Raw genomic sequence first — 27,087 nt, 5'->3', positions numbered from 1 at the left:
TCTGTGAAGAGACCTAGCTTTCTTTTGAAGTTATATTTATTTACAATATTTGGGGATATTTTTCACCTGTGACAAAATTTGATTGTTAAGAGAATAGGCTCAATGATGTCATGGTTGCCCCTCGCTTTTTAAAACACAACTGTATTTTTAACGTACAAGAAGTTTACGTGATTTTAATACTGTATGTATTTATCCCACGCCCATGTTATCCAAATGTTATGCATAAACGAACTTAAACGGGTCAATAAGTGTCTATGTTTCCGGTCAAGTGATTAAAAATAAATGACACAATCATATCGCAGACTGTTTGTGCTTTTCTCGACAATAGAAATACCTTTTTTGTGTTTTTGTTTGAATAATTAAGAAAAAACTCTCTTTATAAGAGACGTTGCAAACGGAGCAGTGTCGGTGGACGCCTTGTAGCAACTCCGTGCAGTACAGAAAGGTCACTTCATCATTACTCTTCATCAGATTCGAACATGAAACTTCTGGTTGCCTTGCTTTCATTAATTGGAGGCTTCATAACAACTTTCAGGTATGGTAAAAATATATTCCCTTTTTAAATTTGCTTTGAACACGGTTAGAGATCAAAGATACTACAAACAATTGTCACTAAAATTCAGGAAAGTTGATATGTTATAATTTGTACACATGCCAAACCCGCATTGCCATAGGCGACCATATTACTCATGTTCATAAAGTAACACTAGATTGATTAGCTTTGCTTTCTTTTTTTTTTTTTTTTTTTCACCTGTGGCAAAATTTGATTGTTACTGAGTAAAGGCTCAGTTATGGGGTGCCCTCGCTCTTTTATTGCCAGTCCGGTCGATTATAATTTTAACTGCGTCAGACAAAACCTCTTTTTGAAAAAAAAAATAATGAGAAAAAATATGTTTATCAAGACAAAAGCTGCAAGAATTCCAGTTTTCTTACAGACATCTTGCATGAACTATTTCTTGCTACACAACAATACAACCGATAGAGCAAATGCGAGCCTTTAAAATTGCGGAAGGAAGTTTTTTCAATTGGAAATGCTCGCAAGAAGAAGAAAATAAATTTACTTTATACAGCCTCACTTAATAATTTATTAAGTTATTTAAGCTTGTAAAGGTAGTTTCTAGATAAGATGATGATTTTATTGACGGCTGAATAGGAACACCCGCATTTTAAGTATTCGTCATGATAGTCGCTCTGCGGTTAACGGTTTCTTGAGCATTCGTTAAAAACACAAATCTCGGTGTGGAGTTTTATCGTCATTGAACTTAATCACCAAAAAGTTACTAATTAATATCTCCTTTTCTGCTGTGTAGATAAATTCAACAGTTCATGACTCTCTTGTTCAAACAAAAAAATAAATTGAACGGCTTTTTGTATGCTGAGCAATAATATTTAACTTATCATTAAAAGCTAATAAAACAACAAATATATATGTCTGAATTTATCAAAACCGGGTCAAAGAAAAATGACGTCAGTATTCTTGAACAAGTACGTTACTGACACCCCTCTGTAACAGACCTGGTGACACCTGATTTTCCACCAGGCTTTCAACCAAAATCGACCAGGGAAGTAAAAAATCCACCAGGTTGATTACTTACTTTTTGTATGCAATAAACTTAGCGGGGTAATCGTGCACAATTTTCCGCACCGATGTCGCCTAACGGCTGTAGATGACACCGTCGTTTTTTCGCATTGTACGTAAACAACTGAAGTAATATACTCTTTGTATCCTGCTCTTAGACGGAGAAAAGTGGCAAAGGAAAAACAGAATCGAATAAAGGCATCGGACTTAATTTGTATACGTAATTGGACTACATGCTGTCCAATTTGGAAATAATTTGATGAAAAAAAATTCCGAGGGCAGCCAAAATTGGACGAGGCCGTAGGCCGAGTCCAATTTGGCTGTCAGAGGAATTTTTTGAATCTAATTATTTCCAAAATTGGACAAGCATGTAGTCCGGTTACATATTAATTATATAGCTTGTAGTCAGTCAATCCAGCATAAACAATAAACTTATGTCCAGAACGGGAAAAGCATTCAACAATAGTAGGCATAACACAGCACATGCAACTCACTCAGAGCATTGTCTTCACAAATAAAACTTAAACAAAACAGTGCAATTTTATTCACCTGAGTTCGCGAGGCTTGCTACAAAGTGAGTGAAAACACTGCATCAATCAATGAAAGTCGTAAACAAAGTGTCCGAAGAGCTTTACAACTTCTTGAATCTGACATACTCCTTTCCACTATCTCGTTCGTACTTCATCGCCGTCTTTTCTTTTCGAATTTCAGCAAAAAACGACAAAGAATTGCATCTAGCTCATGCCTCACGGCGATGAATATCTGACAGATTTCTTGCTTCGCTTCGCTGCATTTACGTTTACCCAAGTTTTGTACTATTGGAGGTGTTTTGCTCTTGGTTTTTGCTTCTTAGTGTAGCAAGCTCCTCTTCTGACAACGTAGAAAATTTCTCTTTGTTGTTTCTATTGCTGAAAAGCTCAAAAGGAATAGAAAAACGTAGCAAACTTGCTCCATAAAATTCCGCCATTGTCGACTCACAATGCGACCAGTTTACAGCGCTGACGCTATGCTTTGTGCTAATTGGCTAATATCCATCACATGTTGTGTTTTCTTCGATTTGATTGGTCGAGACGAAACTGTCCAATTTATCTTAAATTGGACAGATTGTGAATTTTACCAAAAAATCCTAATTGAAACTATCCAAATTTAATCCCAAATTGGATAGTTCCCAGAAATTAAGGAAAAATAGCTGTGCTGACAATATAGGATTTACTGACGGCTATATAATTACTCTTATAACAAGTCCTTTTAGGCTTTCGCGTTATACGGCAAACGGGCCGTTTTGCGATCCCCGAGCGTTCTTTGTATCGAACACTGCATTACAGCCACTAGATCCGCAATGGGTCAAATTTAGCAAATCATTGTCACAATGAGCCAATGAGTATAATCATACTATTGACACTGTCAGTTTGCACTTGGACTTGAAGCAGTCGTGTTATATTCCTGAAATCCTCTGAAATTCTCGCACGTTTTTGTCCATCAGAGATCATACACGGCACGCAATGCATGCAGAAGCGATGACGAATAGAAGAACAAATTCCGCCGACCGCCTTATGATATAAGGCGATGGACTGACGTTGTCGCCTTAAAATGATTCCTTTAGATGCATGTTACTTTTACAGTTCTTAGCAGGCCTGTAGGCAGGATTTAAAACGACGGTTCTTCAGAGCGCCAAAGATCTGAAAGATGCAACCGTGTGAATGCCGAAGATGTAAGCTACTACTGGGAGTCCAGGGGGCATGCCTCCCCGGGAAATTTTGAAAATTAGACAGGCCGAAATCACATTTTGTGCGTTTTGAAGGGAGTTTCATAGGCAACTAGGCAGCTTAAAGTAAACTTAAAAAACACGATTATTTCTAGTCCTTTTCAGTTAAAATCAAAGCTCCTTATTTTTGGAAGGGGAACGCGCTTCACCAGGCAACCAACCTTGCGCTTGACGGATTACACCACCAAAACATACATTTACGACTTAAATTCCTAAACCGCGTGTTGAAGGATATTCAGACAGATATTCGATATGTTTCAAAAACAAATTGGGAGAACGTTTCGCGGGATCATTTTCTCGACTCCCTAGTCCCTAGTTTGAACGTCTCTCAAGCCCTGCTAATCTGACTACAAGTTTAATTACTTTTCCAGAAGGTAAATGACATAAATATTTATTATCAAAAGAGCCTAGCCTAACACCAAGAGACAGATCCAGAGGTTGTCTCGCACGGGCGCGCCTAAATTTAAACGGTCCGTTTACCATTAAAATTGCAAAATGTTAAAAATGCCGGCCCTTATTCGTTGATCCATTTTCAGTAGGTTATAGCATAAAGACGTCAAAATAGAAAACCGTTTGCTTATATCTTTTACAGGTCGAATAAATTGTCTCTTTTTTTCGGATTAAGCGAGCAATTACAAATACGTTTTAATGACTGCAGTCATCGGCATCAATAGTTTCATGCAGGCGAAAGCTACACAAAGTAATATTTAGACAGTACTTACAATTTAAGGCAGCTTAATTAAAATTTACCGTCATACGCCACTTGAATGATCTTGAATGTACTTGAATAACTTGCGTATTTTTTACATCACATTGTGCTGGCGAGCTGCAAAGTTTAACACGATATTTTTTACATCAAACGCCTCTCAAACTGCTCAAGGCTACTAAATCGACGAAAAAAGGCCGTTTAATACTCACCAAGAATTATTTCGGTCAAGCTGATTATCCTCTGCGTAGTTATTCGATAAAACGCTGTAGAAAGCCGGGTCAAAAATACTTCCACACATTTGTTTTGGGCCGCGCGCGCTGTTCAAATCTCTCTGAATCATTCACAAGCTCGTATTACATACAGAAAAGGAAACAGATCTGTTTTGTCTCTTCAGTGATGTGCTTGACAACGGAACAAGCGACAAAAACAATAGAAAAAAAGTTAACAATTACCTTTTGCTATATTTACATCAAGTTATAGTCAATTATTAAATTATCTTTTTGCCGCGCGTCGTTTTGTTCTGTTTATTAAAGCCAGCAGAAAGATTTTGGTTGATTTTTCCTGACCAGGTAAACAAAATTCTTCACCAGGGAGAAATAAAATTGACCAGGGATTTTTCAGATATTCACCAGGGACCAGGGAGGTCAAATTTCCACCAGGGAGGGCAAAATAACCCACCAGGTCGGGTTTCACCAGGTCTGTTACAGAGGGGTGTTTACTGCGCGAATTGGCTTAAAACGCCACAAGAAAGGGAGAAAAAAAAAAGAAGAAATACAGCGCTGAAAGGTAGAGAAGAGAGAGGAGAAGAGAAACTGACATTCCCTTCAGTTTTTATATCATGGAGTTTGGAGTTTACAGCGATTTGCGCTCAAAACGGTGAAAATTTCCTTGACCTGGTTTTGATAAATTCAGACATATATATATCGGAACAAAGCCCAATCGTCTTGTATACAGCCAGAGCTGATTTTTGGTAGCGTCGGCAAACGATGAATAGCAACTCTTGTATACAGCCGATAAGTGTGTTTTTGTCAACCATGAAAACAAAGGAGTTTAATAGCTGGGCGTCTAATAACTACTTAATACCTTTTTAAGAAAGTGCTGTTATTTGGTAGCGTCGGCAAGCGATGAATAGCAACCCTTGTATACAGTGGCTAAGTGTGATTTTGTCAACCATGAAAACAAAGGAATTTAATAGCAGGCGTCTAATAACTACTTAATACCTTTTTAAGAAAGTGCTGTTATTTGGTAGCGTCGGCAAGCGATGAATAGCAACGGTATATTAGCACAGAAACTATTAAAGGCATGAGGGTACGTTTAAATTGGGTTTGACAGCGTGCATCAGAAGCCAAACTTATCTGAACACACGTCTGTACCTTTTAATATTCAAAGTTCCTTTCTGCGCACTTGCACATTACAAAAATCTGCCTGGATTTTATTTGTGCTTCTATGTACACAGTCCGTAAAAGATTGTAGACCCAGCACAGTTGAACAGAAACAGTGTGGAGCACGCCATCAATATCGTCACCTTAGCGTTATCAAACATCAAAATCGTCTAGACGAACTACGCCGAAGCAAATATATTTAATCTCTTTAAATCAAGCAAGCGTAAAAAAGTTTTGTTAAATAATCATTCAAGGTTGAACTCACTGAATAGAGCACTCGATGCATGTTGTGGACGGAAATTCTTGAATGATTTTACGCACGACCAAATGTCAACCTTGCTGTCAAGTCGTTCTTCGAGTGAGACTGAAGAGTGCGTTCCATTTAATCAAATCGTCTGGTATAAATTAAAATGGAACGACATTTAACGATCAAATCGTGCCAACGGGAATGGAATAACACTTATCATTTTGCATTTCTTTTCCAAATCCCCGCTCATGTGAAAATCAGCTGACCGGAGACGTAGGGCAACTAACCCATTTGTCAATATGGAACGGTAAATTTAGGACCAACCGATCCGACCAATCAAAGTCGACCACCTTTAAAGGTGGTTAACAATTAATGTACAACAGAAAGTTGGATGACGTTTTCGTGAATTATAAACTATACATCACTCTACTCATTATCTCTATTATCATTGTCCGACAGCATATAGCTAAATCACGCTAAATGTGACGTCATAGCTACAGGTAGTGCATTGAATGTTATTGGACCTTATTATGTAGTCAACAGGGTCGTAACCAGACCTTTGTCATAGACGAGGTAAGATCTTGCTAGGAGGTTCTGGGAGAATGCCCATTTTTGATGACATTTTCGATGACGTATTTCTTGGGAAAACTCAATCTTGTTCAACCTAGGGATTATTTTCCCAACAAAACATATTTTGTTTTTAATTTCGGGCAAAAATCTAGACGAGGCAAGTGCCTCTTGCTAGTTACGGCGCTGGTCAATATAGATTATTACTTGACATATTGCTGCCTATTTTTAATTTGTAGCTGCTGCAATTTCAGGACTTTGCGGAAGTTACTTATTTTTTTAGGTGATAAATCAGTGCTTTTCTTTCTGTTCAAGGTATGCATCAGCTGTCAGCAGCTGTGAAGTCTCCCTTCCTCAGGACGCCAACTTTGCGTGTAAGAAAAGGAGGAACGCTGCTCTTGCTAAAAACAAGGAAATATACAGTTTGAAACACATCCCGGCTTTGCATGGCTTTGCCCTGTTGAACATGACCGCGAAAGAGCTGGGAGTAGTTGCCCTGAAAGACCCGTTCATGAGATACTACTTTACAGCGTATATTGGAATGACAGCACTGAGCAATGAAATTTTTGAGACGTACAATAAAACAACGTATGGAAACGAGATCACGAAAATGTCGGAATACCTCCCGTTGTCAGAGTTTTTCCAATCAACTTTTGAGCCAGTAGTTGGGGTAAATACCACATTTTTTCTTTATATTACCGTTATTATTATTGTCATGCGCTTTTTACATGAGCCTCCGGCTCGGATATAGAGGGCAACCTCATCCCGCGCCATGACTTTAATAAATTGATTGAAAATTGATTGATTGATTGATTGATTGATTGATTGATTGATTGATTGATTGATTGAAATATAGAATAGGATACCAGACTTGAAATAAGCTCGTGGGTCTGGGAACTAGGGTTGAAAGCCAGTCCAAATTCGGTACACTGATGAGATTAAAGAGTACATAAAGACCTGAAATATATTCAAAGGTCTTATATTTTTACGACGTTGTGATGTCAAACCAGCTTTTTCCTGGTACTTAAAAATGAAATCTACTTTAATTAAGTTATATTTTGTTCTCTTTTAGGAATACGTGAGGCTCCCATCCAAACACGAGGCGTTTATTAACGACAAAACTCAATGGATCAGTGATAAATGCTTCACTCAGCAGCGTCTGGCAGGACATAATCCCATGTCAATCCAAAGGGTGACGAATCACCAAGAAGGTAGGACTGTTTCCTAGGTTACCATTAAAAATACATTCAAGTAATTGTTTTTTTTTTTAATACATGTGATAACAGGAAAAATAGAACGTGCGATAGACCAACGGAACGTTGACTGACGAACAATTGAATAACGAGTCAGTCAGAGAGTAGAGGAAACCCATCATTCATGGAAGAAAGCTTCCATTCTTGTAAATGTTTAGGCGCGGACCACCTAGTTGAATGTTCCTCCGTCTTGAATAATTCATTGTATACAATGTTAGTCTTAGTTAGTCTTGTCACCGTACAATATATAACTTTGACATTGACAGTAAGGCTAATAATAGACCTTATGCAAAAATGGTTGTCATTCACTGCACTTTTGTCCTTTGGTTAAGTTTCGTACATGTAAAACACTGATGGTGACACTTAAATATATGGAATAATATGCTACTCTGAGAAGTTTCAGTGTTTCTGGTTAAAAGGCTGCAGATTTGTGACTCATTCAAATTTATGCGATTTGTATGAAAAAAGCCACCATGGCCTGCCTAGCTTCGTTTTCGTGTTTTTGGTCATACAAATGTCCCTGTAACTTTCCATTAGATAAAAGTATAGCCTTCAACACACTGATCTACTTTGACGTGATCTTTAAAAGCTAAAATTATTTAATTTTGTTGAAAAATGATTCTTCTGGGAGCCGAGCATTGGGTCTAATGTGATGTTTCCAAGTAGTAGTAAGTAAAGTTAAGTCTGTGTCCGAGCCATGAGGCTCATACAGCCGGAGCTTATCCCAGTTTCCGTAGCATTAAGCGACTAGGAGTATTGCTACCCCCCCCCCCCCCTGGATGGGATGCTAGTCCATCGCAGGGTTACCCCCCAGCAGTAAATTCGCCGGTACCCATTTATACACCTGGGTGGAGAGAGGCACTGTGAGAGTAAAGTGTCTTGCCCAAGAACACAACGCAGCGCCCCGGCCCGCCAGGCCTCGAAACCGGGCCTTTCGACTCGGAGTCGAGCGCGCTAACCATTAGGCCACCGCTTCTCCCAGAGCAGATATGGTTAATTCTTACTTCAATTTTCCTTCTTTAATGTACGAAAATCTGCAGAAACGTATGTTCTTTTGTTGGTAATGATGCCAGTTTGATTTCGATATCCTCTCTGTAAAGTTATAATGTTCCTGCTTTTATGCGATGTACGAAGTTATAATGTCCCTATTTTGACAATATTAATGTTGTTAAATTCTGAACAGCCCTTAGAGAAAACAGGAGATGTACAGTAAAGACAGAAGACGGAAGATGGTGCCATTTTCCATTTACCTATCGTGGTAAAGTTTACCACAAGTGTACCACTGTTCGTCATGATAAACCTTGGTGTTCAACTACAGAAAAATACAAAAAAGGAAAATGGGGAGACTGTGAAGGTAATATTCAGTTGAGAATTCAGTATTTAATCGACATGATTTGGGGATAATTACTATGTTCAATTTTTTGCTTATCTATTTATTTGTTTATTTTTTCTGATTGTTTAGAAAAGGACAACAGCGCAGAAGAAGAACGTAAGTTCTACTCTTGACTGATTCAAATTTTGCATTAATTAAATTAAAAAACAATGAAAGAGCAAGGCAAGCCTTTGGAGGTCAAATACAAACAATAATTCGGTCAACTTGAAATATTTGTTTGCTCTGTTTGAGTAGCATGCCGGATACAAGCTATCTTTCGATATCTTGAAAATAAGTGTATGACCACGGTGAACACACATTTACATTTTTACATTAACATAACCGAAATATGGCTCTTGTTTTTTAAAACAACTTTATTTATTTATTTATTTATTTATTTATTTATTTTTTGAAGATAAACACACTTTATTGATACACTTAAAAAAACACGTACATTACTTACAATTACATACACTATTGGAGATTATACAATGTAACTTTTCTTTTACATGATTAAAAAAAACAACAACAACAAAAGTACGAAAAGGAGTCCATGCATTACCTAAAGTATTATTAAAGTATTACAATTTAAAAATATATATATAATTCGTTTTGAGAGCAATTTTTCTAAAGTAATTCGCTACGGTGACCTTGTATTATTATTAAAAACAACTTTATTTTGAAATGTAACTGGTTCTAGCGCGGCTGTGCTAATTATGGACACTGTAAAGGAAAAAGAAATATTGAAAATTGAACACAAAAACTTGTAACAATCCCATTTGATGGGAGGTTGACCGGTTGGATATTTCAGCGTGGACGATGAACTTGGGTCTACTGAGTGCTAGCTAGTGCTGTAGAAAGGTGGAGGATTTGAACCAGGGGCTACACCCTAAATCACTCGGTCACGTCGCCCTCACTAGGCTAACATAGGTTTTAGGCTCTGCGTACAAAGCTCACGTTTCTGGTCGAGTGGACTGAGACAAGCATCTATGTAAGACCAATACCTGGCAATTTTCAACATCATTTTTCAATCATCTTAGACTAAATACAGTCAAATCTCTAAACGTATCACTTCTTACCGCCGAATTCCTCTCTTAGCTGGAACTTGTTTGTGACAAAAGAAACGGAAACTAAACTGTGGTGGAAAAAATATTTTTTGTAATCCCCGCAGTCATTGTTGAGATCCCTGACGGAAGCCCCATGTGCCACCAGGCACTCTGGGTCCTGAAGAAGAAGAAGAAGTAGTCATTGTTAAAACCTTTTTTGACTAACTTACTCTCGTACTTTCAGAAACAAGGGACTGCACCGTTAAAACAACAAAAGGCGAATGGTGCCATTTTCCATTCACCTACAAAGGAGTGAAATATGAGAAATGCACAACAAAGGGTTACTTTGCAGCATGGTGTGCTACGAATGACGAAAACAAATGGGGTGTCTGTGAAGGTAACAAGTTTAACTTCTTATAGCATATGAATGTGACACGAGTAGTCAAACAAGGTTTAAAACTGAGGTGACGCTACTCAGAGAACCCCACGAGACTGAGAAAAAGTTTCAGGATATCTAAGATAATTTGAAATTTAAACCAACACTACTGTAGCTGTCTCAATATTTGTGAGTCATTTTGCTGATAATGCACAAAGCTACCTTCAAACCAGGGCATCTCAAAATGACAGTTTTAAATTTTTTTTTATTATTTTATTCATTTCAATAGAAAAAAAATGCACAAGTTTTTAAGGTTCTTTGTACAGAGAAAGATTGTACAGAAAAATAGTTTATGGTAGAAAAGCTACTTTGAAGATATTGGAACCCACGACTATTGCGATTATAAGGACACAAACGATCTGCTGGCCTCAGAGCCATGAAGCATGCACTAGGAGCAGGCCAATTCATTTTTATTTGTTTTCGTAAAAATGATGAATGAAGTCTATGCCATTTCTCTATATAATTAAACAGATTAAAGTACATTAGAGTACATTTTGGCTAATTCAGACAGGGATAAGTGATTCGCGTAAATGTAATTATTTCACTGCTGAAGTATTTCTTGTCTTTCAGGAAAAGTACATGTACAGGAAGAAGAAGAACAAGGTACGTTTAAACAAGTTGAAAAATTTTGCTACCCCAATATTCATCTTGCCAAGGTAAATAAAGAACATTAAATTGTAATGACGATGACGTGTTTCTCCTAGGACCAGTGGGACTGGACTGGAACAAGTTGAAGGAAACACTGAATCCTGAATTTGGCTGGGAAGCCGCTGTACAAGCGGCTCTAAAGAGTGACGTTGCTTTGATAGACGTACGTCTTTTTGTTTTTTGTTTTGTTAAGTTGGATGCTTATAATAAAGACCAAAATATTTTATTTCACTTTGCCAGTTGGCTACATTTTAACTGGGCTCGTTAATATTTCCTATGTTAATTATCTCAAGCTTAATACAAAATACACCATATTACTTTTAACGCGGCACTACATTTTATCAATTTCTCAGGCAATAAACCAAGGTCTCATCTACGCTCTGCGTTATGAGTTGTGTGACGACATGCCCAGGTCGCCGGACCTTACAGATGACGATCCTGGAAGGACCATGTGGGACTTTCTCTCTCCCATTGCTCTTTTTGCATCTGCACAGGTTGGTGAATCTAACGAACTCGTACCTGTTGCCATACAAATGGACTACACACCAGGTTAGTGAAAAATAATCAGAATAAATTATATACCAAATATACAAGTAGCGCCATAATTTAAGTAATATCGCACGCGATCCATTCCGTTTAATGAGAACTTATTGAAATCCGCTTACCACGATGAGGAATGCTAGCCTGCCCTCAGGATTATGAAGACGTCTTCTGTTGGATAAAAAAGCGAGGTGCTTGTCCTTGAAATTTAGTTGTGTTCCTCAGTGGCAGAACTAGAAGTCCCAAGGCGGGGAAGGGGAGGGAGTGGGGGGGTGGCGGGGGTGACTGTAAAAATGAGACAGGATGCTCAGGTTGTTCGAAACAACTCTAAAATTCCATTTTGCGCTCATGATCCAAATTCATTTTTCACCCCCTAAGAGGTATAAACTCTAAAATAAAAATAACAAAATAATTGGCACTGGAAATTTTAATAGTGACTCTTTCCAGTATCTTCTCTTCTTAACTGAGATATTTTGAAAAACTCAGGAATAAAAGTTAATTGCGAAACAAACATGGTTACGGTTTCAGACGTTCATTTGAGGTTTTAACACCTTAACCCCCCTCCCCCCCCCTTCCCCCCCAAACCTTTTTTTTTTCCATATATAAAAAAAAAAACAAAAAAAAAAAAAAAAAAAAAAAAAAAAAAAAAAAAACCCCCCAACGACGAAATCACTGCAGTACTATTCGATCCACAAATTTTAGCACCCATTCATTTTTGTAGGGGAGTCACCTCGGGAAAGACGGCAAAGGCGGAGGGTGGGGTAGGGGGTGTGGCTGAACAAGTGAAGATGGACCTTGTAATGTTAGCGCGTTGTGCGTTTTTTAAATAAGTTGGGAATGTTTTCTGTGGCACTTAGTTGCCTGACTGCTTGTACTATTTTGTATTGATTTTAAACCCGCCCGGTTTCTCCTCCTGAGCAACACCTCTCTTTCACCAGATTCTGCGGTTTACACTCCAAGCGACGGTGACAACTGGATACTTGCCAAACTCAATGTTCAAGTCACAGATTTAGGATACTCACAAATAGTTGAGCACCTCTCTAAGGTATGAACTGTTCCTTACACTTATCATGACCATAATTTACAAGGTAATTGTAAATTTATAGTCTTGTAATTTTTCCAAGTGACTACTGCTGCTTTAGCCGTTGCAGTGGCGTGCAGCTGCTGTGTAAATCTGATTATTCGCTTTGGTTTCATTTCAGGTCCATTATTTTATGGAGCCATTTTGTGTCTCCTTAAAACGTACCTTGCCTCCCGTACATCCGCTGAATCAAATCCTCAAGTATCACTGCCGAGAGGTGATTGTACCTAACAAATTTGGAACTCCTGCACTAATAAAAGAAGAGAAGTTCATGGACCTTCTTTTTGCATATGGAAACGTCGGTGCAGTGAGACTCATTCGAGATGCACATGCATTATCAACATGGGAAGTGACAGATTTCAGACGTGACATTGAGGTACACCTTGCTTCACAATAGTGAGCTAATCAAGTTGCTAACTAAGAACCTGCATAGAAGTGATTAAATAAACTGGAAATCAGTAAATTGCAGAGAAGACCTGAAATTTTTATCAGTGACAGTGGCAAAACCGTGTTAAGGGGTCAAAAGTTACGTTCATGTTCTCTTATAGTATTGGCCCAATTGGTTGTCTTCTATCTTTCTTCACAAGGCCTAGGGAACGCAGATGACTTGAGTTCCATCCACACGTCCAGGACGGAGTGTACAATTTAAATGCGATTCAAGTTGAGAGCATCACCTCGATCTTTAAAACCGATTACGTAAAACTAAGTGATAACAGATAAACAATACTTCTTCTAAATGAGTCTTGTTCATACTGTCTATCTGTCTGTTTTCTTTCTTTCGGTTACATAATAAACTTTTACATGTCTTTGCCTTTACAAGAAACGCGGTGTTGCTGACAAAAATCTCCTGCCATACTTCCCATACCGAGATGATGGTGAGAAAATCTTGGAGGTTATTGAACATCTGGTGGAGAATTACACAAACTTGTAAGTGAAACAAACATAAAAACTTTTGTTTTCTTTTTTCTCTTTCCTACATAATAAAAAAAAAAATAATCGTTCGTGTTCAAAGTTCACTCACAGCCGTTTTCCTAAATGGGAATAAAACTATGTTTCCTGTAAATGTCAATAAGAAGCCACTTCAGCTACTAAACGACCATGACAAACGCTCGCGGAAGAAAGCACAGGGGAGGTGGAATAGGGCGAAACAGCTTTGAAAAGCTCAAGAGATTACAGTCAACTCTCCTAAGACGGACACCTCTATGAGACGGACACCTCTATAAGACGGAAACTTCTATAAGCCGGACAGGGTTTGTTGTTTTAACCTGGCTGAATTTAACACGTCTGTTTGTAACTAAACGGCTTGTTAAGACGGACACAGCTATAAGACGGACCGGCTAGAGCTGGCTCCGAGGGTGTCCGTATAGTTTTCGCTATTGTCAAAGTTTCCATATGCGAGGCAATGACATATTTACTTTTCGTTTAGGTATTATAAAGATGATATAGACGTGCAAGAAGACGTGGAACTTCAGGCATATCTCAATGAAGTGTCTCTTAACGGAACTGGACCGAACGGAGGCATTGGACGGGTAAGTATAAAGACCAACAATAGAACATACTAAGCTATGATGTTTCTTAGGGACGGACCATTATTTTTATAGAGGGGGATCAAAATTGTTTCAAGCAAAGCAAAGAAGGCTTTTTTTAAAAGCCTTCTTTGCAGCAAAGCAGCAGAGCAGATGTTACACTTCTCAGGTCTTCTCAATTTTCACTCCTCTCTTGCAGCAAGAGCAGATGTTACACTTCGCAATTATAGAACAGAGGCTTAAACAGAAGTTCATAAGCGAAGTATGCATCTCCGGTAATGGGCCTTGAGATATGTATGCTATTTTTAGAACGGTTTTTCCGCGAACCAGTAGCCAATCGCGTTGAAGCATTTGCTGTTTTCTTTTTTTTTTTTTCCTTTTTTTTCCCCCCACCTCTCTAAATTTTTTTTTTTATATTTTTTTCTATATTCTCCAAAAGGGCTTCCCAAACAATTTCACCCCGATCAAGCCTTAATTTTATTTCAAAAAGCTCATTGCAAGGCACGCCATGAACTACGTCATTTTCTCGCGCGTAAGGTTTGTTCTAAACTGAGCCTACTCTCGAAAGACAAAGCGCGCACCCTAATCCCAGATCTAGCTATGAACGTTTGGTTTAAACCAAGTTTAAACCGACTACTACTTGTTGATTAATATCTGCTCACAATCGTTTTGTTTTCCTTTTTCTTTTGAACAGATTCAAGGTTTACCTGCGAGTATTGATACCAAGAAAGAGCTCTGTGACATTGTGAGCCGAATGATCTCTCATTTGTCGATCCAGCACGCCGCTGTCAACTACGAGCTCTCTGACTATGCTGAGTACATTCCTAACCTTCCGACTAAATTGTACAATGACACCAGAGTCCAGGAAGGGGAATTCTCTGTGTTCCGGTTGCCGAACAGGCAGACTTCAGCTGTAAGTTTAATTTAATTCTTAGAGGGACAGGAAATTGGAGGGGGTGTTTCAGAGAAATCAAAGACCTGAGGCAGTTTAAAACAACTGGCCAAACAGAAAGACACTAGCTGTTTTAGTATCTGCATCGACATTACGAATTAAGTATTGAGTGACTAATATGGTAATAATGCGACCTTTGAGAAGAATGACAAGAACACCATCTGCAGACACAGTATCGTGTATCTCCTTCCAATTCCAACAATGAACTTTCCTTATCATTTTTCTACGAAATGACTAGTGACCAACACAAATTATTATCATTGGTGTTGTTATATGAAAAAGTATAATTATTGGAAAACATCAACTTTTTCGTAGAAACAATACCTACCCAAATCACAAGTTCTCGTGGGACGTTCTAGCCACCGCTTAGTCACGGACGAACATGAGAATAAAGAAGCGTTTTACATGGCACGTTTCCATCCAGAACGTAACAAACAAGTCCAAGTCATTTGTCCTCACTTTGTTCCCCATGGGAACTGGTATTACGTGAAGGATGAAGCCTAACTAGAACTCTAACTACAAAAGAGATAATCTAATCGGCGCGCGTCGCGTGTCGCGGGTAAAATGTCGCGTGTCGCGGGTAAAACGTCGCGGGTACACAAAATTGTCGCGGGTCCGAAAAAAGTTTTATTTTTTGTTTTATAGTTTTTCTTAAGTTCAATACCTCATTAAAGATAATACAATAACAAGTACTTCACTACAAAAACACCCAGAGTCATGCAGGTTTTTCACTCTGAAGATGATCAAATTGATCGAAAACGTTAAGTAACATATTTTTAATAACTTTTAACCTTACTTTCTAATATATTTTTATCGGCGAAATGAACAATACCTAAGTCATGATTCATGTTCTGTATAACTTTAGTAAACACCATTAGAAAGGTTAAATATTCATTTTATATTTTCAGCTCGAGGCAAGCTTCAGCAACTCCCTGGGAACTTTCCGTTTCGATACCTTGTTTGACTATGGCAACGAACTTGATGACCGCAAGGCTGTGAACCTCGTCAATGGTTACTATAGTTACCTAATGCATGTTGTTCAGCCTCACATGCAAGAAGAGAACCGGAAACGGCAAGAAAAAGACGACCTGACCTATATATACCTTATTCCAAGATGGCTGCCGAATGGCATTCAGACCTAGAAGGTCTCGGATACGTTAGATCAGAGCACGCACATGATCCGTAACCAAATACACTGTAAAAACAGACCAGTTAAGATAACCTTTTTAAAAGGTTTTAACCATTTGAAATAGTTAGTTTTAATCTTAAAATAATCGGTTAAAATTCACAACCTATTTGTTACTAGTTAGATCAATCAATGATCAAATGTTATTTTAACCTAAAAAATTGGTTGTAAAAGTTAAAATAGTTAAAATAACCATTTTTTTGTTGTCAAAATGAACTAATTAAGGCTTTGGTTAAAAAGATGTAACTATCTTTATTTTAACAAGTCAATGAGTATACATGTCACTGAGGTACAAGCATCTCTCATTTCGCTAGTACAACCTTTAATCAATGCATGCAAAGGTTACTTGAATTATTAGATAGTCGATTTAATCAGTGCTTACTCGTGTCATGTCTTTTTTGGTCGGCCACAGTTAGGGCAATGGACCCATGAGATTAGCTAGAAACACAGTGCTAAGGGGTTATGTTTTAAACGTTTTCGTTAGGGTTTTAAACGGTTTTGGTTAGGGTTTAATGTTTTAAACGTTTTTGTTATTAAGCAAGCGGGGAACTTTAAAGGAAACACGGTGTTCAGTGTGTATGCACTTTAATGGCAAAATAAACCATTTTGGCAATTTTATACCTAGTATGTGCAAGTGTTTTGTTCATTTGATTTTGCTTTTACGGCCTTGCTATATTGGTGACCCACTGGTTTTAAATGCTTATGAAACAAGCTGACCGCACTCACTCATCCACGTTCGCAGGGGTACTTACTAAAACATCCCCCCCCCCCCCCCCCTCCCCCCCCCACCGTGCGAGGATTTGTGTCACTGTCCACACTTATCCGGATAAGGTTGAAGACGAAACGCTGCAACGGCCTTAGATGAATGGTGGAGCATGTGTGCCCGCACTAAATTCAAATTATGGATTTTAGTTATGTTCACCTCCATTTTACGTGAAACTGGTTTTGTTATTAAGGTTTTTGTCTACGCTGAGGATAACGTCGATCAAAAAACGATTAATTTTTCCTTTACTTAAGAACTTTGCGATAATCCAGATCAGACATTCAGCTTGTCTATAGATTTCAGAGCTATCCACAGCTGATTATTTAAAGACAGCAGTTAATTCCATCGACAAACTAGAAATTAACAGAAAATTTACAGATCGCAGAATTTGGTGATTTCGTTGCTCAGAGAACGGTAAAAGAAATGTATCAAGATTTATAACGCACATGCAGAGCTACTGTGCTGCTAATTAAGACAGCAAGAGATCAAAGTCGTCTACAAACCGCTAAAAACTGTGAACAGTTTGTTTCCGCGCCCAAAGGTTCGAAATTATGTTGACCGCCCAAAATCTGGCTTAGTTTACAGAATCAATTGCACCAACTGTAATTTTGTATACTACGGTCAGACGCAGCGACCATTACAGCAAGGCGCCCAAATGTGTGACCACTTTTAATTATTCAATTCTTTCGTGCAGATTTAATCCAATCAAAAGCCGTGGATAGCTTGCAGGTCTTGCAGTTGACTTCTGATTGGATTAAATCTGCACGAAAGAATGTGAATAAATTAAAAGTGGTCACACATTTGGGCGCCTTGCTGTAAAGACCCGGATTGCGGAGCATTAAAGGGCAGTTGCCATGTTTGACTATGACTCGAGACATGACTGTGAGCTCGAGATCTCCTGTCATGTCCATGAAAATAATCACCACATGGATTTTAATGTCATCAATGTAGCTGGACGTACTTGAGGCGGATTATCACAAGCGACTCTTTTTGGAAGCCTGGTTTTCCATTAAGGGTCCGAACACTTGGAACGACCACGCTATTATCCCAGAGGTCTACAAGTCCTTGTTACGCGCACGAGTCTCGCGCCACGTTCTTTTTCAAACTTTTCACGTTATTTTTGCGGCGCGCGCTAACTTGTTGCCTTTTTAAATCCCATGTAACAGATTATTCAACTAAAGAAGGCTTTAGCACTAGCCAAAACGTCTTGAAAAATAACATCAAAAAACAGTCAGCGTCAAACCACTAACAAACTATGTCATCCCCTGACTACAATTACGCTATTTTTAAACACAATGTGTATGTCGTGGCTCAATTTAACCCCTGATACAATTTGGTATTTTTCTTTCAATATTTTCAATATTTTTCTTCTTCTATCTTCAAAGTCATGGTACCATACACCTGAATAAAGGAAAATACCAAACTTCATTACGGGAAAAATTGAACCACAACATGTACACACAAAAAAGTATAGTTAAGACATGCTCCAGGGTCACGTTGCAGTCACACGCGCGTCCCCCGTGTGAACCTGGCACGTCGCTTACAACGAGTTTTGTTTTGAAAACAACGAAAATGTGGAATAGCAACAAGAATGTCGCCAAACAGACGGTTTAATGAACAGGACAACGGGTCTGCACGTGTGTCTTGGTCTTAATTCTGCGTATTTCGGAGAACTTCTCTTTAACATGCGTGCTCATGTTCAAGACGACACAAGGAGGAGGTAGGCAAGTTTCTCGCGCCAAACGTTTTAAAGTGAGAAACTTTGAGTATCATAAAATATTTTTGGTACTAAATATAAGGCCTTTTTTTTACAATGATCCGTTCCAAGGGAAACAGTGTGCTTTCATTTTCCTTGGGAAACAAAGTCGTTGTTTCCTTTGTTGGAGCCAGACATTAAGAGAGCCCAACATGAAAAAGTGGTTTCCGAATTTAATTTCATTTAAATTTCCAGTTTAACAACTCATGCTTTTAAAAATAACACCCTTAGTATAATGCTCTCGTACATTTTTTACCTAGTTCGATACTAGTGGAACTTACAAACAAAAATTGTATTACGACACAGCACATGCGCTAGCCTGCGAATACAGCCGCCTCTCATTCGCTCTTCGTAGCGGGACGCGAATAAGAGGCGGCTGTATTCGCAGGCTACACATGCGCCGATCGAACGCCACAAACTAGCACTAAATACTATTCGGCAGCCATCTTGGAATGAAGTATGGATAGGTCAATTGACCTGTCTGCTTCCGTTTCTGGTTCTCTTCTTGCAAGTGAGGCTAGACGACATGCATTAGGTAACTATAGTAACCATTGACGAGGTTCACAGCATTGACGTCCTCAAGTTCGTTTCCATAGTCTATAGAGTATCGAAACGCAACCTGCCAAGGGAGTTTTGCACGCTGGACAGGAACTACAGAAAAGAGGAACTCTAGAATAAGTGTTTACATAAATACAATCAACAATGAGAATTTCTGTGTGCTTTTTTCCCGTTTCCCATTCGGAAAACACAAACTTTTTTTATTACCGTATCTTAGTATTTACGTTTTTCTAGTCCTTAGAAACCAATTTAAGGTTTCTTTCCTTTCCTTTGTACATAAAAAAACCGAATGACTTTAAATAACTAGCCTGAAATGTCAGTCGTATGACCTTCTTTAGATTCTTAATAAATATGAATCAAAGATCTCTTCGAGATATCGACTTTTTTGCATGAAGTTAGTATGTTATCCTGGGCATTGTTGTTCGAACATATCATGGAAGAATTCAAACGTCTTTCAGTTCAAGCTTCTTTTTTTTTATTTTCGCGGAGGAAATGCTGTATTTGTCAGTCGCGACGGCTGGGCGCTTTGCGACTCATATACTTTGGCTTAGTTAAAAAAAATGGTAAATGGCCTTTAATCGAAATAGTTGTTTCCTTTCGAGTTAGAAAGATTTCTACTCGGCTTAATGCAGGGTTCCCGTTAAAGGTTACGCACGACAAAGTTACCCTCGGTCTCGTCACGCAATCTTAACCCCACATTGGGAAGTAAATTTTTGTTTGGATATTACCAAAAAGCCGCTTCTCCTCGGGTTATTCAATTACCTTACGGCTACACATGCCATTTCTAACGACTACATTTCCAGTAAAACAGTTGCTGTTTATTTTTCTAATGGCGGTGCATTAACTTCTGAACAGAAGCAAATTTTTTTAGCGTTTACTGCTTCCACCAGAAGTAATCCAAAAACACTTGTAAATACACTTCACACCTGCATTGAATGATGTTGCAATTCTAAATTGTGCAACTCAGCAGAAATAATCAATTGCCACGAAATGAGTTCCTTTTGGTTAACTTTTAGCAACGTTTTAGTGTGTGAAAGACATGTACCAGTACAAATTTGCGTTGTTAATCGTTTAAGGTTAAATTAATATTAGCCACTAAAAAAGACTTGTACCAGTACAAATTGCGTTCTTAATCGTTTTAAACTTCGTTGTCTTCGAGCGCTGAACCCCTCACATTCTTAATTGGTTATGTCACGTAAGATTTGGGCTACTCACGTTTTTAATTGTTATATAACGTTTGTAAATTTGACAAGTCACGTTTTTTCTACAAGAACGGAAGTGTTGAAGCACAACTATAGTGTGACACTTTACAAGTCACGCGCTTTGATCACCCACAGCGGAAGGTATTCCCTTGAGAAATTAAAGCAGTCCCTTGAGAGTTTACAAGAATGTGGTTCGAGATAGAACAACTTTTCCGCTATTCTTCTTTTCTTGCTTGTAAACAAGCAAAAAAGTCGAAAAAAAGGATACCCGATTGACTTTTGTCAATTTCCCTGTTTCTACCTTAGAAAACCTATTTTTGTGATAATTCAATCAAAGGGAGAATCATGACATGTGTTATAGTTTGTTTTGAATAGCCTTGAGAAGAAATGGTTCACTATACGATGGCCAAAGAAAAAGAGTATTTACGATATAAGTTATTTCTCGTTTATTTCTCTCGTTCAATTTTCGTTGTTTTTTTTGTTTGTTTTTTTTCGTCTCGGGCTTCGCGCTCGATTCCATGCTCCTCGCTTTGCCCCGAGTCCCGCTAGACCGCGTGTTTTAATAGCAGACTACCTTATTACATGAAATTTTCGCGACACGTTAATTAGTTCGCGAAATTAAAGTGACGCGAACAGTGTCGCGAACATAACATGACGCGAAAATTAAGTGACTCGCATTATGTCAACAATCAAGAAAAAATAAGTTTAGTACCACTGAAGGAAGAAATTGTCAATGTAAATGGATGTTGTCGTCAACCGGAACAATAACTCATGTACGTACAAGCATGACCTACTTCGCGACATTGTGAGAACTGCACTGTTGTTGCTATTGCCGAGAATTAGTCTCGCCCCTGCGTTTTTGTTAATTTTGACGTTACCAAGAAAATGTAAATTGTCTTACCCAAAAACGCGAAATTAAAGTGATTCAAAATGCAAATTTTCGCAAAATCGCGAAATTTTAACTGTCGCGAAAGATGCTCACACCAAAATCGCGAAATTAACGTGTCGCGGAAATTTCATGTAATAAGATAGTTCTGACAGTCATTAATAAAGATTAGTCCTTGTAGAATCCGGTATGGAAATTACAATTTATTTACCTTTGTACACCGGTACTGAGTTGTCTTTCCTGTAAATTTTTTATTGTTACTTAATTTCATTCCAAATCCTGATCTCTAGGGAAAAACTAAAACAGAAAAAATATATATGTTCCTTTCGAGTTAAACATAATTATTCCGCGGACTTAAAATTTAAGATTGACTTTTACATATAATGTATTGAAGATTTGTATCAAGTCGATTTCTGTGTAATTATACCTAATTAACAGTTGTCGTTTTCAAATAAACATTCTCCTAGCAAAACATCAACTTGAAGTAAAATATTTCACGTTTTTCGCCTACTAAAGGTTTGCTAGAACTAATTTTTGGGGGAAAAAGGTGGGAAAGTTGAAACTGCGTTTAGTTATTCGCCAGCAACTAATCAATAATGACAACAAAAGCTATAATTTAAAATGCAAACCGGACAGCTTTTTAATTTCTTGCTTTTTTGCGGACTCAATAATAATAATTTAGAGAAGTTTAAATATTTATATCGATGTTCCATTCACACGATCGACCTGAGAGTTTCCTCTTACTCTTTTGAGGTCCGTAAAATCAAATGTAACTGTAACCGTTCTTGCTCCATAGAATATCCTCGACTCTTTGCGGCCTCCTCGTCTGCAAAAGCCATTCGCTTTAGCCTGTCTTGGTGAAAGCCAGTTCCAATCTGCAAGCTCTTCCGAGTTATGGGTGACGAACGCGTTCGAAGAATTCGGAATACTCGCCTTCGACAGAAACTTACAGCACACAAGTTTGTTAAGGTAGCTCAGGACGAAGCGATTTCTCAAGATGTAGAGAATTGGAAATAGTGTGCCTTTTAGACGAAACAAAAAGTATACAGCAAACGCCGCCCCGGGGGCAAGAATATGATTTTTCCGAAACATCGACCAAACAATTGCTACAACAAACGGCGTCGTGCATGAAATGTACACAACGAACAAGATTATGGCGGTGATCGGAGATCTAGTGTGAGCGCGTGAGGCGAAGCTTTCCGAGATCCGTCTAGCGACTTGCCGTGAACCTTCTTGTATTGTAACTTTCCGTCTTCGCCGCGCCGTGCTAAACACACGGTACGAAACATAACAGATGCCGACTAGGGGAAGAAGAACGGAGACCGTCTTGAAGAAAACGGACAGGGCGTTTATTGGTAATCCTGCCTCGAAAAAGCGAGGAAGTGTTCTACACAGAGTGCGTTTGCTTGCGACGTCTTCGGTTCGTGCCAGTTTACTCCACGGAGCCGCCACGATTGTGGACTGCAGCCAGCAACATACTATCACCACTACTGCACGATCTTTGGTCATTCTTTTACGAGAGGTTCTGACCAGGTTTACGTATCTGTCGAGCGCAATGCCGCACATGCTGAGAATTGAGGCAACTTTGAAAAAGCAGTCGAAGAAAACTGACATCGTGCAAAAGACATCGCTTTCCATCAGACTCGAGTGATAAGCAGGCGTTACATAAAACGCAATGTCCGACATGACAAGAAACATGTCCGCGATGCAGTGATTCAAGACCATTGTGTTCGTTGCAGTTCTCATTTTGTAGTTTTGACTGTAAGAAAATACGATGATCGAGTTACCTAGCAAAGTGAAAACAATTACTAAAATGCTCAAACAACGTTTGCCATGTTCAAATTCGTGCGGTAGATAATTCCCCACTGAAAGCGATCCGTTGAAATTGTCTAAATGAGATTGATTTGCCATGTTTACTATAAAAGTACTCCGTAGCTGAGCTGAAGACGTTATTTAAAGCAGGGCTTATGTTGCGTTGATCTTTCATCTGTTCAGAGCTTTATTTATACCGCTCTGATGGAACAGAATTATTTCTTTTTTCCTTTCCATTTTGTTGTCACCACTGAGGAAGTTGCTATGTTTTGAAGTTGTATTCAACGCCGGCGGACTTTAACGCGCTTTCTAATATAAAGAACTTCCTTTTCTTCATTGTAATATGATCGGTTTTGCTGCTGTTTGACGCATGTACACCTCAAGCGTGTTTTAAGACATGAACAGGTGGTGTAGTCTTCGGTAAACTGAAGACTTATAATAATATATTCATCCTCTGTCCAGACCTATGCTAAAAATTAGGTTTAAATAAACAGTTCTGTCTTAAATGTGGCTAACGGACAATGGTACCTATCACAAACAAGCTTGTTCAAATGAAAAAGAAAGTATTTAAATATTGATGTGTAGAAAACTTTTCAAGTTAAGTGCTATCAAGTCAAGTCCATTAAAATCCAATATTTTAATTTCGTTAGTGAAACCGCCAATACATTAATTTAATATCCAATGTAGAATATATACCGTCGGCGTTTTTCATCATGGGCTCCAAAATAAGAATCTTATCAACGAAGCATCTTGTTTTTCGGAAAACGTTTGTCAACGTTGGATGTAAGGGGGTTGGTTGATTTTATAATTTTAAATTGTGTGTCGGCCTTGAAAAATACCTCTGCCAATTAGGAACTATTAAAAATAGCATTCTATTGTCATAATTTTCAACAGTTTATCACGCGCACGTCCGTCTAATTACCATGTCAGTAGTTCATTTCGAAATTATTTTTCTTTTGATATGTAAGCTCAGTGCAGTGCTTGTTGGCTATATAGAAGCGCAACTTCGAGCTTTCTGAATCATTTAGGAAATTTAAACGCAGGCACAGACGTGGTGAATCTAGCACAATGTGCAAAACATCTTGATTTTATAGTTCCTCTTAAACTGTTTTAGCATAAAACTGAAACACTTTAAAACTGAATACAATTACACCTATAATTCTTTTAGCTTGAATTTGCATAAATGATATCCTGATCCAAACTGAGGTCTTAACCTGTAAGTTAGTTTTTTTAGAATTTTCGTTTTTTTAAAAGTTGTAATTTTCACTTTTAGCATGTAACGTTCATTTTAATAACAATCTCTCTTGCAATGCAGTTACAAGCTGAAAATACGAATAGTTTTATTATTTTACAGCAAAAAAAAATCATTTCGTATTTTTCTAGCCTGCGAGCTGGCTCCCAATCTGATCAGCGAGCGAAGCAAGTCGGAGAGCCTGTTTACGGGCTAGTATTTTTCGAACATACTCAAATTAAAAATGTCTGCAGTTTAAACTACGATTTGCGTACTAAAGATAAGGAAACAAAAAATAAGGATGTTTTGCAGTTTGCGTCCCAAATGTCCTCCTTTATATTCCGCAAGATTGAACAGGATAATACGTTTTTATTTTTCAACAAATTGCATGTCAACGGAAACATTTTACTTCTAAACATTCTGTTATTATGCAGTGCTTTGCAAGAATTTGGACGAATCTTGGCAACCTACCCTCTGCCACTACTCAGTAATCGGGACCACGCTGATCCTCCAAATCTCTAGAAAAATTTCATTACATACGGTGCCTTTCACACACATATATAGCTGACCTTGTAGATCTTTCTATCCCCAACCTAAGCGTAAAGCTAACTTAGGTCTAATAAACACCTCACCTAGGCCTAATCTCATTAAATAATAGAGAGGTTAAGCATGACGTTTACGGCAAACGGCGGCAAACGGCAAAAATGAAACTTTTGCCGTCTCTCTTCAGTTGTGTGTACAGTAGAGTGAAATGATTTGTATTTGCAATGAATAGTCGGTGACGTTATTCCATTTTTGTGTGCTTTATTTACGGATTAGAAGAAAAGAACTCAAAATCAGAAGTTATCTTTGCCGTTTGCCGTTTGCCGTTAACGTCATGCTTAACCTCTCTATAAAAGCACAGTTTTGACCAAGCCTAGCCTTAACTACAGCAGATATGGCATCGTCCATTAATTTTTGTGTTGCCAGTTATGACAACATTTATTCACTTTAGTTGGATTAATTTAAGGGCACCCAACAGACCGTTTCGACGAATATCTGTTCGGAAGACCTATTATCGCTTACGAGTTTCGGATAAACATTTGACGAAAAACTGGAGCGTTCTTTAACACAAACTTTTTTGACATGGGGAAAGTAATGCCTGTTGTTTTCGGAAAGAGAGAAATGTCGTTTTTGTCCCGAAAAAGGCCTACACCTTAAGCACAATTTTCTCGTTGGGTGACCGGCTGTGAATTATGTTTGGGCCTTTTGAACCAGGATACAATATAATGTTGATTTATATCCGACGAAATTAGACTGCTTTTACCGGTCTCTTGTTTTTGCTGCGGATGCATGCTACGGGCCTATTCGCTGTCTAACTGAGTATGCTGTAGTTGAATACATACTAGTTATGCAACGCTTTCGAGTGCTATACTATGGAATATCCCACGAGTCACTTGTATTTTCTCGGTATACACACGAGCCTTTAGGCGAGTGTGTATACCAAGAAAATACAAGTGACAAGTGGGATATTCCATAGTATACCACGAGAAAGTGTTGTGTAACTATTTTATACCATGCCATTGAAAATACGCTTACTAAATTTCATCGAGAATAAGATCGCAGCGCACGATGGGAAGGTTGGGTTGAATACCGTCGAATATACAACGGCTTTCCTGTATTCTGATTGGCTGTATTTTCTATGGCATGGTATAAAATGTAATATTGACTGATATCCAACAAAGTTGAACTTACCTGCCCTTACGGTCCAGTGCAGCAAATTTACATTAAAAATCTGTAAAACCCGGTAATTATCTTTTTTTATTATTTCAGGGCTATGAATTTGAAATATATTTTAAAATTCCTTTGTTTAAAATTTCAAGACGTTAGTCAACTCTGATTATCGTTTTATGACTGGAAACCGGCCGCATTGAGTCTTTCATGATCACTTCAACCAACAGACAACAACGAAAATTAACTACCGTTGGGGAAAAACATTTTGCGATGATACTTTTTCAGCCATGACTACACTTGGTCACCAACACAAGCACTCAAATAATAAAAAAAGGTTTTTAAGAAATGTTCTATACCTATCAAATCTTAAAGCACATGTTCTAGGCTCGATTGCCGGCCGTTTGTCGGTACGGTTGTCATCCTCGGCCTCCGGCCCGACCCCAACGAGGGGCAAGGAACGTGGGCTCACAAAACGGCTGTAAGAAATATTGAAACAGAAAACTGCAGAAAACCTCACGCAAACGAATGAATGGATGAATATCTCCATTTACTTTAGTTACCAAATGAGAATATTCTATGCCTGTTTAGAAATGCCAAGCGGTTTCGAAGTGGACGAATTCAGGGCGAATTCTTCGAGCTTGTGCATACCGACATGCCGAATGTCGAGAACGTAGCGATTTAATAGTATGCACAAGCTCGAAGAATTCGTCCACTTCGAAACCAAAATAATTTTAAGAACCGCTTGGCATTTCTAAACAGGCATAGAATATTCTCATTAGGTTACTAAAGTAAATGGAGATATTCATCCATTCATTCGTTTGCGTAAGGCTTTCTGCAGTTTTCTGTTTCAATATTTCTTACTTCCGGGCTGAGCCAT

At 38.3% G+C, this 27,087-nt stretch overlaps 2 protein-coding genes across 3 annotated transcripts; one reads left to right on the top strand and one right to left on the bottom strand.

Annotated features, from left to right (window-relative positions):
* Positions 1-193: 193 nt before the first annotated feature.
* LOC144661367 (polyunsaturated fatty acid 5-lipoxygenase-like) lies at positions 194-16,913 on the top strand. 2 transcript variants are annotated; one of them, XM_078522104.1, is made up of 15 exons: positions 194-535; positions 6,565-6,919; positions 7,322-7,460; positions 8,686-8,856; positions 8,965-8,991; positions 10,168-10,317; positions 10,927-10,959; positions 11,061-11,167; positions 11,358-11,553; positions 12,483-12,589; positions 12,747-13,001; positions 13,446-13,552; positions 14,052-14,154; positions 14,846-15,064; positions 16,012-16,913. In XM_078522104.1, the coding sequence occupies exons 1-15, from the start codon at positions 480-482 to the stop codon at positions 16,243-16,245; spliced, it is 2,259 nt and encodes a 752-aa protein (XP_078378230.1). In that variant the 5' UTR covers positions 194-479; the 3' UTR covers positions 16,246-16,913. The 2 variants fall into 2 exon arrangements, with proteins under 2 accessions (XP_078378230.1, XP_078378222.1); XM_078522096.1 differs by having other exon boundaries at positions 195-535; positions 10,165-10,317.
* A 4,738-nt stretch (positions 16,914-21,651) lies between these two features.
* On the bottom strand, positions 21,652-23,654 carry LOC144649230 (tachykinin-like peptides receptor 86C). The gene has a single exon (XM_078508688.1). It carries the CDS (start codon positions 23,363-23,365, stop codon positions 22,151-22,153), a length of 1,215 nt encoding a protein of 404 aa, XP_078364814.1. The 5' UTR covers positions 23,366-23,654; the 3' UTR covers positions 21,652-22,150.
* Positions 23,655-27,087: the final 3,433 nt, after the last annotated feature.

This window comes from Oculina patagonica, chromosome 1 (genome assembly GCF_052425735.1).
Source record: "Oculina patagonica isolate OP01 chromosome 1, crgOcupat, whole genome shotgun sequence".
Taxonomy (NCBI): domain Eukaryota; kingdom Metazoa; phylum Cnidaria; class Anthozoa; order Scleractinia; family Oculinidae; genus Oculina; species Oculina patagonica.
The sequence above is the reverse complement of the archived record's forward strand: the minus strand, read 5'-3'. Positions and strand labels throughout refer to the sequence as shown.

Bases quoted from the DNA above. Each gene is read 5' to 3' on its own strand.
- LOC144661367 (XM_078522096.1), top strand. From the start codon at position 480: ATGAAACTTCTGGTTGCCTTGCTTTCATTAATTGGAGGCTTCATAACA. The intron at 7,461-8,685 runs GTAGGACTGTTT...AATTCTGAACAG, and splicing joins GGTGACGAATCACCAAGAAG to CCCTTAGAGAAAACAGGAGA. The intron at 11,168-11,357 runs GTACGTCTTTTT...TCAATTTCTCAG, and splicing joins GTGACGTTGCTTTGATAGAC to GCAATAAACCAAGGTCTCAT.
- LOC144649230 (XM_078508688.1), bottom strand. From the start codon at position 23,365: ATGGCAAATCAATCTCATTTAGACAATTTCAACGGATCGCTTTCAGTG.